At 38.0% G+C, this 20,948-nt stretch overlaps 1 protein-coding gene across 1 annotated transcript in view; it reads left to right on the forward strand.

Moving 5' to 3' along the window:
• STAG1 (stromal antigen 1) overlaps positions 1-20,948 on the forward strand; it is a 376,851-nt gene that overhangs the window by 276,653 nt on the left and 79,250 nt on the right. The window contains exons 16-19 of the mRNA XM_036742693.1: positions 3,015-3,118; positions 19,637-19,729; positions 19,823-19,912; positions 20,055-20,258. Coding sequence (XP_036598588.1) covers positions 3,015-3,118; positions 19,637-19,729; positions 19,823-19,912; positions 20,055-20,258 — 491 coding nt within the window. The remainder of the gene's footprint in view (positions 1-3,014; positions 3,119-19,636; positions 19,730-19,822; positions 19,913-20,054; positions 20,259-20,948) is intronic.

Raw genomic sequence — 20,948 nt, forward strand, 5'->3', positions numbered from 1 at the left:
CCCAAACCATGCATATCCATTGCTACATCTTGATTTACCTGTATGTATCCACAATATGTATATACTTATCTGAATATTTGGACACTGGCTCTCTGCTGAATGCTCTCTTAAGCCTCTAAGACCTTCTTCATTATTGAAGTAGCAGGCATTCCTGTCTCCATTAAACAGAGTTAATGGGTTAATAAGTTAATGGGTGTAAGCATTTTCTAACTTATAAAGACCATTTTTAAAGGTCTTTTTTAACCTTGGAATGTAATATCTAATGTTAAAAATTTTGAAACAGTGTTGTTTCATGTACATGTATATGTATGTACTTTGGCTAGGGGGATTTTGGGTGGCTAGGGCATTGTCTTATGGAAAAAAGATAAGTTTGTTACAAAACAGACTTGAAAGAAATCTTTTGTGCCTACCTCTTAGCATCCATGATCAAGGATTAATTTTCTGATTCTAATTTTCTAATGAGATAATATTTGTAAAGCACTTGGCACAGTGCCTGTCACATGGTAGGTGTTCTATGAGTACTTATTCCTTTCCTTCCCCCAAAAGAATTCCAGGATTGTCAGCTACTTTACTATTCAAAAGGAAACTCTTTCCTTCTGATACTACCATGTTACTAACTAATCCTTTAGAGACTTTTACCTTCCATGTGGTGTTTTATTAGTTGGGTAAAGATTGACTTGAGCTACGTAAATATGTTAGAAAAATATTTTGTATCAGTTGAAAAAGTTGGAAAATTGTTCTTTGTTTTGGATGACATTTTGTATAAAGGAATATGCATCTAGCCAACCAATAGAAGGAAAAATTGTCAAAACTTGATGACTTATCAAATACAGAGAAATAAAGTCAAAGATTCTTACAGTGTCTTTGATATAGATAATGGTGAGAAGTATTGTTAATACATATGTCAGGAGAAGCTACTGTGGGGAAATACAACTAGAAAAAATAACGAATTAGGTTTTAGGAATGCTGAGCTTAAGGTGACTGGAGACAATCGAGAAGACTCCATTACATAGAAATAGAGGATTATAGCTTTGAAGAGAGCTTAATCTTCTGAGTACAGATTTGGAAGTCATTTACATAGTGGGCTATTTGAAGTCATGGTAATAGATGAGCTTTTTGAGTTAAGAAGTTGAAGTACAGGTGGATGAAATGATGATGGATATTTATATCACACTTTAAAGTTTGTGAAGCATTTAACACGCATTATCTTGTTTGACTTCACAACAATCCTTTGAAGTGGGTATCACAGGTATTATTACCCTCATTTTAGAGAGGAGGAAACCAAGCCATTACCTTACCTCCCCATGGTCACACAACTACTAAATGTCAGTGATAGTGTTTGAAACCAGGTCTTCCTTATTCCAAGTCTAGCCATCTGTGTACTACTCTTCTTTGATGCTTAACCATACAGAATACCTCCAGATAGGGGTCAGGAGGAGAAAGTCAAGGGGATTTTTAGGGATAATTTCATATTACAAGCCTAAAAGGAAAGAGTTTCAGTTGGGAGATAGCATAGTCAGCAATGTCAGTTATAACAAATAAGTTAAGTAATTAGGGTTGAACAAAGGCCGTTTGATTTAGTGATTAATAGATCACTGATAACTTTCAAGAATATAGTAGAATGATGAAGCTGAAAGTCATATTGCAAGAAATTAATGAGTAAAAGAGTGCTTAAGAAATAGTGGCAGTGCCTTAGAGTAGAATATTTATATTATCTGACAGTTCATAGCGTCTGTTTTGAAAAGAGAATTAGTATGGATATTTAACCCTTGCCCTTGGCCCTTTAGAAAGCTATCTTTTAGAACTGTTTAATTATTTTGGTTTTAGATAGTATAACCAAAGTAATAGTTATTTAGGATACAGTTAACAAGTACTAAAAGATCTGCCTAAATTCTAGACTCCTTAAATACTTTTCCAGATGGTAATTTAAGATTAGGAAGATATTTGCTAAAACCATTAACATCTGTAAAATAAGGTGTTATGCTGCATGATTTCAAAGGCCCCTTTCACATATGAATCCCATGGTCTCATTACATTCTGGTTCATTAGGAAAGGAAACAGAAGAGGAATTCAGGACTGATAAGAACTTGTGGTTCTCCAGCAAAAGTTCTGGGAATTTTGGTGTAGTGGTAAGCTTTTTGTGGGAAAATATTTGTACTGTTTCACTGTGAGGTATTTCTTCATTTTGATCACTTAAGGATCACATAAGTTTAATTAACATGTGTTTATAAATTCCCTCTCCATCCTTAACCATACCTCACTGATAGTAAAGTTAATGAAATTAACTCAAAAGGGACAAGTTTTTTTCTTTGTAAGTATCAGTTTATGGTTTATAGTTAGTTTAGCAGTGTTTTACTTGGATGCTGATAATATGTAGGCAAAATTTATGAGTTTAACATTTCTTCCAAAAATAAGTAAGCATTTTAGTTAAAAGGTGATTGACTTAATCTTGGAAAACATGATGAAATAACACTTTGAACCTTTCAGGAAAAGGATGGGAAACTATAGATACAGAATGTTACATCCACTATCAAATATCTAGTCTGATTTGCTTTAACTGTCATTCTTTGTTATCAAGAAGACCTGGGTCCAGGAATGTCATCTAGAAATGACTTTGATGTAAAGCAAAAGGCTTTTTTTAAAAGTTGGGTTTTTTTTAACTTACTTTAAAAGAAGATAATTAAAAGTCAATTTTACATAGAAATACAATCTATTTTGCCTTTTGTTTGCTAATTCATCCCTCTGAAATCAAATCCTGTCTTATCAAAATGTCTAGTCAAATTTTATGCTTTTTAATCTTAGATGTCAAGGTGTTTTCTGTAATTAATGCTCAGCTACATTACTAATCTTCTTGTCTGTCAACATTATACATGAAAAAACTCAAATGAAAACCAAATTAACTGAATTTTGTTGTTTATGATCAGTATTGGTGACATACTGTTTTATGATTGTGATTTTGTTTAGCATATAATCATTGGATTACAACTAATCGTACTCTTTTTCTTTCACCTCAGCAATGTCTGACCGGCAAGAGAGTGCTCTTATAGAGCTGATGGTCTGTACAATTCGTCAGGCTGCTGAAGCCCATCCTCCAGTGGGAAGGGGAACTGGCAAGAGAGTAAGTTTCATTAGTATTAGTGGGATGCAACACAAGGTAGGTATAAAATAAATGTAACTGGCAGAAAAATTCATCTAAATTATTTTGGTAATTTGTCCCTAGAATTAAGCTCTAGCATATATTTATCCAGCTATATAAGTCCTTTATTTGCAGACATTTTTTTAATTGTCATGATTTTTCTCCTCCTACTACCCCAGAAAATTAAAACAAAACCTCCAAAACAGATTAGCATAATCAAAACAAATTCCCTAAATGTAGAATTAGGATTCACAGCAGTCCCAATTTAGAATCCAAATTTTTAGAGGCATTTTACTTTATTTGGATTGTTATAGCTAGGGAATTCTAAATATCATAAAGACAGACATTTTAAAAATGAATATTTGGGACTCCTTACCGTTATAACTTGTTTATTTCTCTGAGGTTCCTAAGAAATGTATAATATTCATGATGGAAGTTCCAGTTAGTTGCACAGTCTTTATTAATGAATAAAGTGCTTGCCCTAAATCTTTGTTCTCTTTTTTTTCTTAATGAATCATAATAAGAATAATCATTGGATTTAGATGTGAAAGGGACCTAGAAATCATGTAGTATAAAAAATATCTCACTTTATGGATGATGATGGTAATAGTCGTGGCTCATCTTTATAGTTCTTTATTTATGGTTTTACAAATAATTTTCCTCCCAACAACCCTATGAAGTATACATAGTACAAATGGTATGGTATCCACTTTATAGATCCAGAAAACTAAAGCTCAGGAAAGTTTAGTGGCTTGCCCCCAGTTACACAGCTGGTAAGAGACAAAGTCAGGGCTGGAACCCAAATACTCTGGAAACCAAACTCAGTGTTCTTTTTACTGCACTATCCTGCCTCTCAGAAGAGGATGTTCTTCATTCTTTGTCCCCACGGTGGAAGATTATTCTACTTCTTCTGAACTTTTCATGTTTTAATAGCATTACCTCTTTTTCCATTATCCTTCACAATTAACCTTTCGAAGATGGTTCCTTATCTCTTCCTCCCTTTGATGCTTTACCTAACCCTTGCCTGAGAAGGATGAGGGTAAGGAAAGTAGAATATGAGTACCTACAGAGAAAGTAATGTGATCTAGTGTAATATTTTCCTAGTACAAACTGTACTTCAGACTGGTAAAATACTTACATTGTTTGCTACAAATTCCTCTGCCCTCCAAAACCTCAGTCTACTGACTTAGGCAAGAGTGGGAGAAGCAGATTTACAAGGAAGACACAGTTTTTCATTGTTTTGTTTTTCATATATATGGTTTAAGAAGTAAGGACCATTACTTATAAACACTGATTAAAAATATACTGCTGACTAGTGCCAGTCCATAGGCCAGTGGACATGCTTTGGCAACTGAATGGTGGATGGATTGGAGTAGGGAGACACTTGAGGCAGGCAGACCCACCAGCAGGATGTTGCAGCAATCCAGGCATGAAGTGATGGGGGCCTGTACTAGAATGGCAGCAGTGTCAGAGGAAAGAAGGGGGTGTAATCAAAAGATATTGCAAAGGTGAAATTGACAGATTTTAGCAAATTGGATATGGGGGACATGGGGGTGAAAGATAGTGAGGAATTCAGCATGATTCCTAGGTTGTGAGTCTGAAGAACTGCGAGGTTAGGAAGAGGGGAAGTTTTAGGGCCAAAGATAATGAGTTTCACTTTAAACATGTTGAGGTGTCTACTGGACATCTACTTCAGGATTCTGAAGGTAATTGGAGAAGCTAGATTAGAGATCAACGATGAAGCTGGAGCAAAATAGATAGATTTAAGGATCATCAACAGAGATGGTATTTAAATCTGTGTAAGCTCATCCATGATGAAATCACCAAATGTAGTAGTAGAACCATCCCTACTTCTTCAAGTATCCTACGCTTGTCAAGAGATCCCTCAATTGACAGCCCTGGGTCCTTGCACCAAACCGTGGAAGCCACTAGAGACTTAAAGGGGAAGATGTGTTTCTAATATCTAAATTTGAAACTCTGAATGTTCTTAACTATAGAAACCCTGATGTACAACATGGGAGTTCAGTTGTACTGTTAATAATTTTATTATGCTTAAAATATGATATGGGAAAAATAGATATTTCCAAGTTGACTTACTGAATATAACTAACTTGGAAACATTTTTGTGATACTGTACATCATAGGTTCCAACTGACTCATAAACCTTTGGAACAATAGTGAGTTTTCACTGTCTAAATTTTTGAAGATATTTACGCCACCAAAATTCTCTCCCAGTATTAAAAAATTATAAATGGTCAGTGGGCACAGAGCCGTTAAATTGGATTTATGTCAGATTTTTCTCTTCTTTTGATACAGATTCTTAACATTAGACTCAGCTTTCTATAGTTCTTGTGTAAGCTAAATCCATTAAGCAGAGAACTAAATAATACTGGTCAAGGTTGAATATGGAGATAGATATCAGTCTTTGGTCTACAAAAACCCTTTCACTTCAGCCACACAATTCATAGCCTTTTTCAAGCAATTCTTGAAACCCTGTGGTTCCATGAAGCAGTTCAAAGGATTTTGAAATCCTTTGCAAAAGGGAAAAATAATATAATTATAGACAGGCCTCATATAGCAAGTCTATTTAGGTTGTCTGTGTTAATAGATGCCACCTCAGTACTGGCCCTGCTGGTCCATCCAGGGTTGGATACAAAGAGGAAGGGTCCACTGTGAGCGGACACTTTCTTGCAACTTCAGTGCCTACTTTAATCAAAGCTGCTGCCAGTCCTGGGCACCTGGCTTCTGGCAAAGTAGGTGATGGGCCAGGCCCAGATGCCTGAGACCAACGGAGTTTCAGTGCCCAGGACATGAGCAGAAGCCACAGAACTGACTGCTTCCACTTCCCCTTGTTCCCTTGTCTCTATTTTAGCCCCATCTTTTTGCCACCTAATCCTCAGTTAAGGTAAAAAATAGGAGTTAGCTGGGGCCATTGCATCAGGTCACCTTGGGTGCAGTGTTGTAAGTTGGACACCAGAAGTTTTTGGCTTCAGAAACCTGGGTCTTGCCCTGGGTCCTTTACCCCTCCGGTTTAACACTCTCTGCTCTTTTGCAGCTCTGTTGCTACTCTTAATATTTCCTTTGATTGCTCCCGAGCCCTCCCAAGCACCATCTTTTTGTTTCTCTAGCCTTAAGCCTACTTCACCCTTTGCTGTTCTGAATTCTTTTCTACCTATCTGCTGTACCACGATAGATGGGACTCTTGTAATAAAAGAAAAAAAATTTTTTAAGTATTTTAAAATTACTATGATAGTTGGTACCAAAATACAGCAGATTAAACATTACAACTTCTCAAACCTGCCTTCAGAAAACAAGTTGAGGAGAATAAACATCTTCTAACTGCCTTCTCATTTCAAGCTTACAGAGTAGAACATCAGAAGAAAGCTTCCCAAGAATTAGGGTCATTTTTCTTCATGTACAGACTCTTCCCTGGGACCAGCAGGAAAGAAATATAGGATTTCAGGGCAAAATGTAGCATTTCATCCTGTTGGTGGATAATGAAAAGGAAAAGAGACAAATCAGTTTCTCTCCTGTGTTCACTTTAATAGGAAACTGAGAAGAGATTTACTCTCCAGTTCTCTTAAATGATAGGATCTTACAAAGGATTTTTTTTTTCCTGATCTGCAAAAGGGACAGAATTTTTGAAAAATGAATTGTCCTAAAAAATCTGGGGCATGTGGTCATCTCCTTCAGGACAGGAAATGTATTCTATTCATCTCTGCATTATCTTTGGCAGTCAGCATAGTATCTTATGGTAGGATACATGGTGAGGAAATACTAAATTGACTTGACAGTCACCTGGCTCATTATTGGCAGGGCCACAAACCCTAAATTTGGATTCAGAAAACCTTTGTTCAAATCCCAACCCTGACACTTGCCACCTGTATGACCTTTGGCAAATCATTTAACTCCTAGCCCTTAATCATCTCATCTGGACTAGAGGTGCCTTCTAGCTCTAAATGTCTGATCCTGTAAATCTAAATTCACCAATTCCCATTGTAATGCCCTTTGCAGGATATCACAATGACTTAATTCTCTCCCTTTACCTATTCCCTCATTCTCCCCTCTAAAAATCCCCTTGTCCTCTCCCCCCTCACTAAACCCCTACCATTTTATTTCTTCTAAATTTAGAAAACTTTATACTCTTCTAAATATATATGTATTGTTCTCTCTTAAATCCATTCCCAATAAAAGTAGGTTACCAGAACTACCAGCCCTCCTCCCTCCTTAATTGTGGCACCATCATATTTAAATTGTTTTAATCTTTGATGCTTTTAATATTTTATCCTTGATCTGGGGATTTCAGGATCATCTGTATCCTTTCTTCTTCTTGCACCTCTCTTCTATAAAATAGTTGTTCTTTTTAGCGGTTTCTAAATGGTTTTACTTTTTAAATTAATATCATAGGTTTATCCCCCTCTTTCTTACAAGCTCAACGATTATTAATAAGAATGTTAGACAGACATTTTACATTTTATGTTATATAAAAGGTAAGCAGTCTGTTCTTGTAAATCCCTTATAGTCAGTCTTTGGTATGTACCCTATGTGTCTCTTAATTCTTGTATGTCGAATCTTACTGTTAAGTTGAGGATTTTTTTTAACAAAGTCTCGAAAGTCTGGAGGTTTGTCAGATGTCCGTTTTTTTTTTTCATTCAAGATAATACTGAAATTTGAAGGGTATGATATTTTCGATTGGAGCCCCAAGTCTTTTGCTCTTCAATATATTGTGTTCGAAGACCTGCGGTCATTTAATGTCTCCACTGCTAGGTCTTGTGTAATTCTAATTGTGGCACCATCATATTTAAATTGTTTTAATCTTCGATGCTTTTAATATTTCATCCTTGATCTGGGGATTTTGGAATTTGACTGTGATATTCCTATGAGTTTTTCTCATAGGATCTCTTTTAACTGGGGTTCAGTGGATTTTTTTCCTATTTCTACTTTCCTGCCTTGTTCTAATGCTTCAAGACTATTTTCTTTAATTATTTCTTGTATTATTGTGTCAAGATTCTTTTTTTGAACATGACTTTCAGTTACTCTGATTATTTTTATATTTTGTCTTCTTGATCTATTCTCCAACTCTGTTGTTTTCCTTATAAGAGGTTTCACTTTCTCTTCTGTTTTTTCATTATTCATGTTTTGTTTAATTATTTCTTGATCTCTTATAATTTCAGTGGCTTCACTTTGCCCAATTCTAATTTTCAAGGTGTCATTTTCTTCCTTGAGGTTCTGGATCTCCTTTTCTAATTGGTTGACTTTCCTTTCATAACCTACTTGTTTTTCTTGGATTTTTTGTTTTTTTGTTTTTCCTCCCTCTCTGTCATTTGATTTTTAAAGTCTTTTTCAAGATCTTCTATAAATTATTTTTGGGCAAGTGACCATTTAACGTTGCTCTTTGAGGATTTCTTTACTTCAGTGTCCTCCTCTGAATATGAACCCCTGTCATCTCTATTCCTGTAGGTTTCTAAGATTGGATTCTTTCTCCTTTGCCTGTGCATTTTTTTTGTGGTAATAACTTCATTTTTATAAACACTCCTAGCCCTGGGGTATGAGAAATGGTGCCTCTTGCCCCAGATCTTCATTTCCCTCTAGCCTGGAACCAAAGCCAAACCTCCAACCTCCTATAAGTGCCCACAGCCAGGGTCTTTCTGCCCCACTGCTTCTGCACTTACCAGACGTGTGTTGGTTCCTTCTTGCCCTTTCTGCTCTTCACAGCATAGCTGGGGCTGGCATTCCTCGTCAGGAGAGGTTCTCTCAATCTTCCTGGGCTCAAACACAGAACTCCCTTTGCTGTCCTGGGGTAAAAAGTTCCAGTGGCTGGGGCTGGGGCAGCCTCTTAAACTAACTAACTCCAGGGCTTGCTGCTTGTTGTTAAAAGGGAACCCAGTCCTGGGATTCTTCTTCTGATCTTCTCAGACTGTCCCTGGAAGATCCTGGTTGTGTCCCTATTCTTCTTTGTCTCCACCCCACTTTGTTCACCCTAAAGGGCTATATTAACTCTTTTGTGGGGGGAAATTTTGAGAGCTTGGAATTTTCTGACCTACTCTGCCATCCTCCCAGAATCTTCTCCTATGACTTAATTCTCCATCAATATTTAATTAACAGTTATCTGGTACCAAAGGAAATATATAAATACCTAGAATTCTTCCTGAATATAGGCAAGAGAACTAAGGCAATAAGTTGAGTTTGTAGGGTCATTATTTCACACTGTAAAATGATCTAATATAGACCTACAAGTTTTCAAAACACTATTAAGAGCTAACGTTTATCAAGCATTTAACATTTGCAGCTCATTATGTATTACCTCTTTTGATCCTCACAACAGGAAGTAGCTGTTATTGTTATCCCCATTTTGTAGTTGAGGAAACAGGCTAAGAGACATTAAGCTACTTCCCCAGGGACACACAGTTATAAGTGTCTAAGATGAGATTCAAACCAGTTTTTACTGATTCTCTCTACTCTACCACAGTACATCATCTACAGGAACTTGAGATAAAGTTCCACACAGATAAAGCCAAAGGATGGTAATAAAGAAATCTGTTATTTTCTGTTGCTACAAGATTGTAAAATCAAGAGATTACTTCTATAGCTAAACTGTTTATAAGCTAAATAAACTGGTCCACTTTACAGCATAACAATTTGGGAAGGATATAAAACTCCCATTGTGGCCACTCCTTTCACTAAACAGATAAACCTATCTGTGGAATAGTAGAAAGAGTTACCCCGGGACCTTGCCCAGTAAATCTTAGTGGTAGAGTCGAAGCCCAAGTCTTACTGCCTCCAACCCACTTCTCTATCTGTTATGGCACACTGCCTTTTGAGAAGGATAGAAGGAGAAAAACTGCAAGTCCAAAAAGACTCAGCACATTTGGATATGGAAACATAAAGAACCTAATGACTTTCATACCTGTATCATAGCCAAGAATCACATAGGTCATGATTAAGAGAAGCTTTTTTCTACTGAAAGTCACTGACCCACATTACAAATTAACAAGGGTCACACACACATTAAAAACGACTTAATTTGCTTGTTTGTGGTTTTTGTTTCAAGGCTGAAAGAAATATGTTACTATAACTTTCCACTTTTAAATTAATAGGAAAATAAAATACTTCATTAATCATAACTTGATCACGTGTGCGCATGCGTGCACACACACACACACCACACCACACACCCAGTTCTATATTATGTCTAGTCAACAAAGTGGGAAGGGAGAGAAAAGGATAGTGACAGATGAATAAAATAGAAGGACAGGTAAGAGATAGAGAAATAGAGCATCAAAAAAGAAAGAGGGGCAGAAAGAGAGGGAAAGGGTTTCCAGGGAGGCTCAGTAGGTACTGTTACATGTTCTTGTCGCATCCTGATTTTCATCTGGGTCATGGGCATCAGGGTAAGCTGTTACTATCTTCCAAGGGTGTATTTTTAATTGTTTTTCCTGGAATTCCATGGGAAGTTTTGCACAGGTATGAAGAAATGTCCTAGGATTTAAACATAACTCGTTTGAATTTTGAAATCTTAAAAACATCTGCCTATCAGTTATATGGTTCGAGGTTCTTGACATTCTAGGACTGCAAACAATCACATTTACAACTAGAAGGCTATTATTTAATATCACTTCCTTTCTTACTATGATAGGGATTGAGTTGTTGTGAGAGTGGAAAATTCAATTAGAGGCTGTGTGTAGAAGAATATTCTAGACCAGGGGTAGGGAACCTGCGGCAGTCTCAAGGCCACATGTGGCCTTCTGGGTCCTTTGGCGCGGACTTTTGAGTTAGTCCAAGTTTTACAGAACAAATCTTTTATTAAGGGGATTTGTTCTCCAAAGTTTGGATTCAGTCATAGGTCCACACTCGATGACCTAGAAGGCCACATGTGGCCTCAAGGCTGCAGGTTCCTCACCCCTGGTCTAGACTCTAGAATCTAGAGGAAAGCATTAATAAGCAAGGATTATTGCTATACCTAATAGCAAGTGGCAAGTCTAAATAGTTTTTATAATAAGACTCAGTTGCCATGGCATTAACAGAAAGCCAAGAACCCTTGTTCTTACAGATACGGGATTATGATGAGCGCTAAGAGAACCATTGCAGTGACTTTTGGTGTGTTTGTATTCCTGCATAGTATGGTCTAAATATTGGTGCATTTCAATCTTCTTCTACAGTGGCTTGAGAAAGACTTCTGTGTTTCTTAGAGGGACTTAGTAGAGAGGATGAGTAGTTCTTAGTTTGAAAAAAAAATCATCCAGAAAGTAATAAAGGAAAAAAATTCTAAGGAATTTTCTTGTGAAGAAATTCTTCTCCTCTGGAGTCATGAAATTATGATGCTCTTCTCATGTATATTTTTCAGAAGCAGTATCTCATGTTTTTCCCAACACTAAGTAGTTTTCACACGTAGTACTACATATTGCTTGACCCAGGAGGAAGAGATGCCTCGTAATGGTTTGTTTCCTAAGAAGTGTCCAGGTTTCCGTGTATGCTTAAAGATGTCTGATTAAAAAGTAGTCTGCCTTTCTGGAGTGAGGAAACAGAATTTTAAAATATTGCTACTTTCTGCTGCTAATTCATATCAAAATGAATGATTGAAGAAAACTGAAACACATTTCAGAACCAAAGGATGATAATGATACCTAACATTTATATAGCATGTACTGTATGCCAGGGACTGTGCTGAGCACTTTATGATTATTTCCTCTTCTGAGCTTTATAGCAACCCTGAGAGGTAGGTACTATTGTTATACCCATTTCACAGATGAGATAACAGGAAGATAGAGGTCTTGCCCAAGGTTACACAGCTAATAAGTGTTTGAAACAGGATTTGAACTCAGGTCTTCTTGACTTCAAACCCAGCATACCGATTTACTGTACCACCTAGCTGTGTTGGTAGCAAAGTGAACTTGAAATTTCGTATAGTGTAGTACCAAGAATTCAGATATATTATGATTGACTGGGGAACGGGGCAACCAGAATATATGCCATCTTGGAGTTGGTGGGAGGGTAGAAATGGGGAGAAAATTTGTAATTCAAACTCTTGTGAAAATCAGTGCTGAAAACTAAATATATTAAATAAATTAAATAAAAAAAAGGAAGAGAAACAAAAAAATACCCTTGAAAAGAGAAAGAAAAAGATATATTATGATTGTAAATATGATATATAGGTATTGATAAGACTTGATTAGATATGATCATGACTGGAATTCAATATGGAAAGGGTATACTCTCCATACAAAAGAATAGATCTTAAGCATGATGGAATTGTAAATGATTAAATACGTTTATAAAAATAATCAAACCTAAGAATGTAAAAATGATGGAAAGCATTTGGATAAGTTCAAAAGGAAAGATAAATTAATGTTATAGAAATTAATGTTGTTACAAATTGAGAACATGATGAATTCCTAACACAGATTCCCTCTGTCCTCTCTTTTCTTCCCTCCTCCACTTGCCTTCCCCTTCTCTCTCTCTCACTCTCTCCCTCTCTCTCTCTCTCTCTCTCTCTCTCTCTCTCTCTCACACACACACACGTGCTCTATATTAATAATAGAGGTGGCAGCACAATATAATGAAAGGAGCAATGAATTTAGAGTCAGAGGAACCAGGCTGAAACTCCATCTGCCATGACCTTTGTTAGTTCAGTCAAGCCACTGAGCCTCTCAGGCCTCAGCTACCTCCACCATAAAACATAGGCTTTAACTAGATAAGTCTCTATGGTCTGTTCCAGCTTTAAATTTACCATTTTTATCCTTTCACATATTCACCTGTGTTATCCAATTCCATTTGTATTAAAACAGAGCATCTAATTAGTTATTAAATTGCTAACAATTTCATCTTAGAAGTCAGAAGATAAAGCATTTAGGTAGAATACAAGAGTGGAATGAACCTCGAGAAATAGTATGAAGCATGCTGAAGTCTGGTAGTCACCACATCCCTGCCTCTAAGGCAGATGCCCAGGAAGGGAACTCTGCAATGTAAGATCATTGCTTCAAGGAGGTAAAGAAGAAACCTTCTGCCTAATAGGAAGCTATCTAAAAGCAGTCTAAAGGGGAAGGAAGGTTTACAGCTGTTTAAAAATGGTGCAAAGGCCGGGCGGGGCCAAGATGGCTGCTGGAAAGCAGGGACTTGCGTGAGCTCCGTGCCAGGTCCCTCCAAAAACCTATAAAAAATGGCTCTGAACAAATTCTAGAAATGCAGAACCCACAAAATAGCAGAGGGAAGCAGGGCTCCAGCCCAGGACAGCCTGGATGGTCTCTGGGTAAGGTCTGTCGCGCACTGAGCTGGGAGCAGAGTGGAGCAGAGCCCAGTGTGGGTGGCGGCAGGACCGAGCAGCCCCTAGCACCCTGAATCAGTGAGCTGAGGCAGTTACCAAACTTCTCAACCCACAAACACCAAAAACAACAGAGAAGGTTAGTGGGAAAAGCTTCGGGGGACAGAGTGATAGGAGTTCGTGGTTCAGCCACCGCCCCAGGGGGAGCAGAGGTGGTGCAGCTACAGAACTACAGCTGTGGTTGCTTCTGGCCCCAGGTCCACCTGGTGGGAGGAATTAAGTGGCGGATCAGAGCAGGAGTGCAGAGCCTGCTTAAGATCTGAATCCAATCCGGGTTGGCAGTTCTTGAGGAAGGAGGAGTGCTGGTGTGGCAGAGCTGGCTATATAGAAATAGCTCTGAAAACAACAGCGCATCCCCTCAAGCTTGGAACAAAGTACTCTTTACAAGGAGTCATACCCCGACAAAAAACTCAAGTCAAGTAAATTGGCTGGGAACATGGCCACGCAGGGAAAACGCACCCAGATTCAGTTTCAGATTTTGGAATCTTTCTTTGGTGACAAAGACCAAAACATACAACCAGAAGTCAACAAAGTCAAAGAGCCTACATCAGAAGCCTCCAAGAAAAACGTGAACTGGTCTCAAGACCATGGAAGAGCTCAAAAAGGATTTGGAAAAGCAAGTTAGAGAAGTAGAGGAAAAATTGGAAAGAGAAATGAGAATGATGCGAGAAAACCATGAAAAACAAGTCAATGACTTGCTAAAGGAGACCCAAAAAAATATGGAAAAAAATACTGAAGAAAACAGCACCTTAAAAAATAGACTAACTCAAATGTCAAAAGAGCTCCAAAAAGCCAATGAGGAGAAGAATGCCTTGAAAGGCAGAATTAGCCAAATGGAAAAGGAGGTCCAAAAGACCACTGAAGAAAATACTGCCTTAAAAATTAGATTGGAGCAAGTGGAAGCTAGTGACTTGATGAGAAATCAAGATATTATAAAACAAAACCACAGGAATGAAAAAGTGGAAGACAATGTGAAATATCTCATTGGAAAAACCACTGGCCTGGAAAATAGATCCAGGAGAGATAATTTTAAAATTATTGGACTATCTGAAAGTCATGATCGAAAAAAGAGCCTAGATATCATCTTTCAAGAAATTATCAAGGAGACCTGCCCTGATATTCTAGAAGCAGAGGGTAAAATAGAAATTGAAAGAATCCACAGATCACCTCCTCAAATAGATCCCAAAAAGAAAACTCCTAGGAATATTGTTGCCAAATTCCAGAGCTCCGAGATCAAGGAGAAAATACTGCAAGCAGCCAGAAAGAAACAATTTGAGTATTGTGGAAACACAATCAGGATAACCCAAGATCTAGCAGCTTCTACATTTAGGGATCGAAGGGCTTGAAATACGATATTCCAGAGGTCAATGGAGCTAGGATTAAAACCAAGAATCACCTACCCAGCAAAACTGAGTATCATGCTCCAAGGCAAAATATGGACTTTCAATAAAATAGAGGACTTTCAAGCTTTCTCAGTGAAAAGACCAGAGCTGAATAGAAAATGTGACTTTCAAACACAAGAATCAAGAGAAGCGTGAAAAGGAGTTTGGTTGAGAAAGGAAAGAGAAATGGATGCAGAACCATGGCTCAAGGAGGTGGTATAGTCTACTGAAGACTTTCTAAGCATGAGTCGAAACACAGGGGCCTTTTTAGGTAGCAAGGAAGGAATCAGTAGGTACAGAGACACTGAGCATGGCAGAGGCAATGATAGAAATTCCACTCTGCTGGAGAAGACAGGAGGGGATGGAATGAAGGATGCATGTAGAAAGGTTTGGCAAGGAGGACCGCCTTATTATCAAAAGTTGGAAGAAAGGAGGAGAGAGTGTGGGTCAAGGTAGGGTGATGAAAGTTCATAGCAAAAGGATTCTACTTTCTAAGTAGGAGGTGAGGTCTTTAGCTAAGAGCGTGGCAGATGGATCATGTGGGAGGTTTGAAATCACATCCTTGGGGAATGAGATTGAGAATCAGTTAAGAAGTGTTGCCTTGATCAAGTGAGGGCCAACTAAAGCTTAGACAATATGAATTTATAGTGTATCAAGTCATCACAATCATGCAACATCCTCCAACTTGGTTCAGCAGCATGAGTAGAAACAGAGGAGGCAAATGGTGTGAGTAATCGAGAACTGAGGTTTGGCAAGTCATGCATGGGCGGTGATAGAATCAGGGAGCAAAGGACTGGAGATCAGAGGACAGGGTGGAGCCGAACTTTTTAACTATAGGCTTGAGATTGAGAATGGATTCAAGTGAAGTCAGAGCAAGGGTGAGAGAGTACTGAGGAATGGAAGGCCTGGAGTTCATGATGAGGACAAAAGATGGACTTAGGAGGACCAAGGCATAGGGAGAGATGGAATGATAGGAGGCTATAATCAGATGGAGGAATGTCAGAGCTTTCCATCATGAAGTAGAATTCTTGAGGGTGATGATGAGATCCAAGATGTGATCAACCTTGTATGTGGCTGAGATGAAGTGTCGTTGTAGGTCATAGGATTTGGTGGGATTGAGGAACTGAAAGGTAGGATATTTGAGGAAGCATCAACATGTATTCTGAAATATAAGGGCAAGAGTTAGGTAAATGGAGAGACAGAGACAGACAGAGAGACACAGAGACAGAGATAGATACACACAGAGAGACAAAGAAAGAGAGAGAGAGAGAAAGAGGGACACAGAGAGACAGAGACAGACAGAGAGAGCCTGTGCAGAGAGAGACTGGAGATTGGTGTCTAGAGATCACAGCCAGGCAAAGGAACATAGACAGGAATAGAGTCCAAATCCAAGTGGTCTGTCCTGGACAAGGTGAGGGATAGGATCCAAGCTAGACAGGGAATGAAAATCTGACCAGAAGACAGGAGAATCTGATAAGAATAGATTGCAAGACGCTTCCCCACAACCCTGATCCTCACTTCTCCTGTTATCCTGCTATAAGTCTATCACCCAGCAGGAAGAGAGAAGGAAGATTCCTGTGGTCCTTATAGCCATGGCCATCCTGGTGAATGGCAGGAGTGTGATATGATGAATAATAGAATTAATCCTGAGGCACCTGAAGGTTGCCACAACTCTGCAAAGCAATTAGTGATTCAGAAAAAGACTAAAAATAAGTATCTGCCCAAGCTTCTATATTTTCTGGGCCGTGGGATGCTCTCTTCCTTTGTGTCTTAATATTTGATGAGAAAGCAGGATCTTTATTTCCTAAGGGTTTTGCCCTCCTTCAGAACAAAGAACAAGAGAGGGTAGGAAGGAGAGACCGTGACCTTGGATAAGTCGCTTGCTGTGTCTGTCCCACCTAACTGGGCTGGCTGTTACCTCACCTCCCTTTCTTAGGAACAAGACCCCTCCTCCCCCCCACCAGATGCTCATATGATACTGCTTTGCTGCTCTCCAGGAATTCAAGTCTAAGCACAGGCTAACTGTAAACAAGGACACCTAATTCCTCAATGGCACCAGGGAGACCCTTAGAAGGGCATGCAGAGCAAATAAAGGCTCACCATTGGGAAGACAGTATGGCACTCTGTAAAGAGCACCATCTGTGGTGGTAGAAGACCTGGGTTCAAATACCATCTCTCATAACCTGAGTAACTTTGGGGCCTTAGTTTCTTAATCTATAAAAGAAGGAGGCTGGACTGGATGTCCTCTTGACATTCCTTCCAGCTGTAGATTTATGATCCAGAGATCCAATTGCTGTGTCTTCTTAAGGGAAGCCAAATTTTCCTTCCAGAACCAGTCCTTGACTTTGCCCAGGTCAGAGGACAAGCATGGCAGGGATGAATGACATGCTTCTGGTGCCTTCCGGACTTCTTTGGCAGCAGATCATCTGAAGTGTCCACGGATCTCCTAGCCTTCACTGTATTTATCGGCTCTTGGAGCTTTTTGTTTGTCCAGCTTGCACCCACAGACTTAGGTGGGCCATTGACAGACAGAGGAAGACCAACCTGTTACTGAAAGAAGGGAAGAATGGAAGAGAGGGGCAATGAGAAAAAGGAAAGAAAAGTAGAAAAGGAAGAGAAGAAAATAATGATTGGGGTATAAAAGATTTAAATCTGGAAGGAACCTTAGAGATCATCTAATTTAAGGCTGTGTAAGGTGTGTGTGTGGTCCATGTAAGAAGTGTGTGTGTCGACACAGGTTGTCTGTATGCTGCTTTCAGGGAAGTATTGATAGATATCCCTGGAATCTTGCCCACCACTCTCTAAGGGAGACTGATTCTTGCCTGGAGAGGATCAGGGAAAGGGACCACAAAATTGGCCACTTTGTTTTCCTCTGGGGTGAGGTGGGGTTCTAGGCTAGAATTATACCTATCTTTCCCTTCCCCTTGAATATTGCTGGTCTAAGGACATGATGGTTTTAGAACAAAAATCCACTAAGTTCACCAGCTATTATCCCTTAAAAGAAGAAAGGTATCCCCAAGCTTAAACATTTAGGCTGGACTCCTCACCACAAGCTAGTTACACAAAAGATCATCACAGAGAATGAACAGGAAGGGATTTTGTAGCCCACCCTCCTCTTTTTCTAGAGGAGCCAATATACATAGGAGACCTTGAGAGAGGTATGACTTGCCCTCGATCATCAGATAATGTAATGTTAATGGAATAGGAAGATCTTCCCAGTCCATGTGCCCAGCTGTGATACATCCTGAATCACATAGAGCCCACTGGGGGAGGGGCTTGCCTAAAGAGAAGCTTGCTTAGGGGAGGCTTGCTTGTAGGAACGCTTTCACACCTTTTGGTACTAAGCTAATTAGTCACTGAGTCAGGAGGGTTGTGATACCTTTTGGCTGTGAACCTATTAGCCAAAAGTGTATATATATTCTGAGCTTGGTAGTTTGCTTTGGGGGTTCACCTTATGAGAAGGACCTTTAGATTCCCTGGACAGGACTCAGAGTAGCCATTTTGTTAAGAGTCCCCAGACTACCCAGATGCCTGTGCTCCCAGTGATGTATGTAAAGCGTATAGCAATATTGCTTTGTTCAGGCAGCAAGAGCCCTGTCTGTTGATCTTTGTGCTGATTTCTCTGCTCGTGTTTTCTCTGCTTATGTTTTCGATGACGTTCAGGGTGCTGACCTTTCCCCTGAACTATTTAATGTAATAAAAGTAGGATTGTCAGCCAAAAATGAATGAATGAGTGAATGAATGAATAAATAAATAAATAAATAGAATGGTGCAAAATAAAGCCTCCAAAGGCAGAGCTTGTACACTATTCACTCTCATTCTACTTCCCCACCTCCGTACTCCTAACTACAATTCTAGCGCTCGTTTTCCTGTGTATCAAAGGGCAATTTAAATCTAACGTCTTTCTGTTTCATAGAACTATTAAAGGCTATGGAAGTCAGCAACTTCAAAATGGAAGCAAGTGTATTCTGGGCAAAATGCTGCTTTAATTTGTCCTACATTTTACTCTTTAAATAGTCTATTGCCATTTAGTTCATTTAGCTAAACCATTATACTAATTAGAATGAGACAATGAGTTTAAAATCCGTGAGTAAAGCCATGAAGAAATTTTGTAACTGATGACCTGGGGAACCATGTAGAATAGATGGAGCAGCATGAAACCATTATCTCTACTGACAAAGTGTTCTTAAAAATATTCCTAAATTTAATTATATCCTTTAATAATATAATTTAAATTATAACCTAATCCTACAAAAGTAGATGCAACAACACCTACGAAGGAAAGTAGGAGCTTCAGGAGGGACTTGTTTTTTATTTTGAAAAATTTGTTCACATTTCTTGGAGTTAAATTGAGTCATCAAAATAGAAAAAGTATTTACCCTTGAGTACCAACATTTATTTAGTCTTTAAAAATTCATTTTCATAATGTTCCCTTATTTTACATTACTTTTTGTATGATCTGAATTCCTAAATCAGCAGCTATTTGATAGATAAAAATAACTGCATTTTTGGAAATGTCTTATATGAATATACATTTAAAATTGGGTGCATACAATATAGAAGGCAGATTTCTGTTTTCCTGTTAAACTCCCAAGTTTGATATTATTTTTAACTTCCTCATCACTGTAGCTTGTTTGGTTAGTCAATTTCTAGAATTATTGCTTATTTTAAAAGTCAAATCCTGGTTCCAACTTTAATTAATGTGTAAACTAAAAATCATTGATTAGTTGTAATTTTAGACTTGAAGATTAGCAAGTGAAATTCTTACTATTCTTAGCATTTTTAAAACTTATTTTCCAGGTGCTAACTGCCAAAGAAAGGAAAACTCAAATTGATGATAGAAACAAACTGACAGAACATTTTATTATTGCACTTCCTATGTTGCTATCAAAGGTAAAGTCTCTATAAAAGTATGATAAATGTTCAGATTATTCTTTTTATACTTAACATTGAATTTTATTATTTTCATATGCTTGTTCCTTCCAGTATTCTGCTGATGCCGAGAAGGTAGCTAACCTGCTTCAAATTCCACAGTATTTTGACCTAGAAATCTATAGCACAGGCAGAATGGAAAAGGTAGGACTGGAGCTCTACAACTAAATTTAATTTTATTAAATAATCATATGGATTTGATTGGTAATGGATAATGATTTTCCTTTTGATTATTCATGTTTCGTTATTTATAGCAATATCTCAAATTATTCTTTTTACTCTCTAGCATCTGGATGCCTTATTAAAGCAAATTAAATTTGTTGTGGAGAAACATGTAGAATCAGATGTTCTAGAAGCCTGCAGTAAAACTTACAGCATCTTGTGTAGTGAAGAATATACAATCCAAAATCGAGTTGATATAGCTCGGAGCCAACTGATAGATGAATTTGTGGATCGATTTAATCATTCTGTAGAAGATCTCTTGCAAGAGGTTTGTTTTTTATTTTCTAAGTCAAACTACATGTTTGTTTTATGATTAGTTAAGATAGCTGTACAAACAGTTATTCAGACTATCTATAGAACTATTAATTGTCCTTCCAAATTTTACTAGGGCCTTCACAATGATATATCTAAAAATCAATGTAATTCACACTTTATTTTTATTTTCATTAAAATTCTTTCTTCTTGACTGATTTTCCCCCCACTGGAGAGGGGGATTAGTTCTTTTTTGTCTTTGCGCCAGGTATGTGCCTAATTTCATTCTTATCAGATACCTACTCTTGTGTAAAATAAAATTTTAAAAACTCTTAGATTAGCTCTGCATGTAGAGGATGCCATTTCAACACTGATAAAGGTTTCAGAATAGCATGTATAGCTCCACTTTCTACATTCTCCTTCTTTCAACAGCCATATTTTTTCCTGTCTATAGGGAATGGGCTGGAACCCTTAATTTAAAAATCGCTTATAAAACCTTAACTCCCAGATACTTGCTACTTCTTCTCTAGGCCATGAAGGCCAAGTTGGTAGGATATATTTTTAAAATGTAGATTGCAAATTTTCTTTTAAGACACAGTCTCCTTTTTCTGTTATTTGTATTGTTTCAAATTAAGCATGCTGTGTATCAGCAGGTCTTCACTTACAGATTATTATTTTTATTCATAGTTTACCTATAGAATTGGAA

This window comes from Trichosurus vulpecula, chromosome 2 (assembly GCF_011100635.1).
Source record: "Trichosurus vulpecula isolate mTriVul1 chromosome 2, mTriVul1.pri, whole genome shotgun sequence".
Lineage (NCBI taxonomy): Eukaryota > Metazoa > Chordata > Mammalia > Diprotodontia > Phalangeridae > Trichosurus > Trichosurus vulpecula.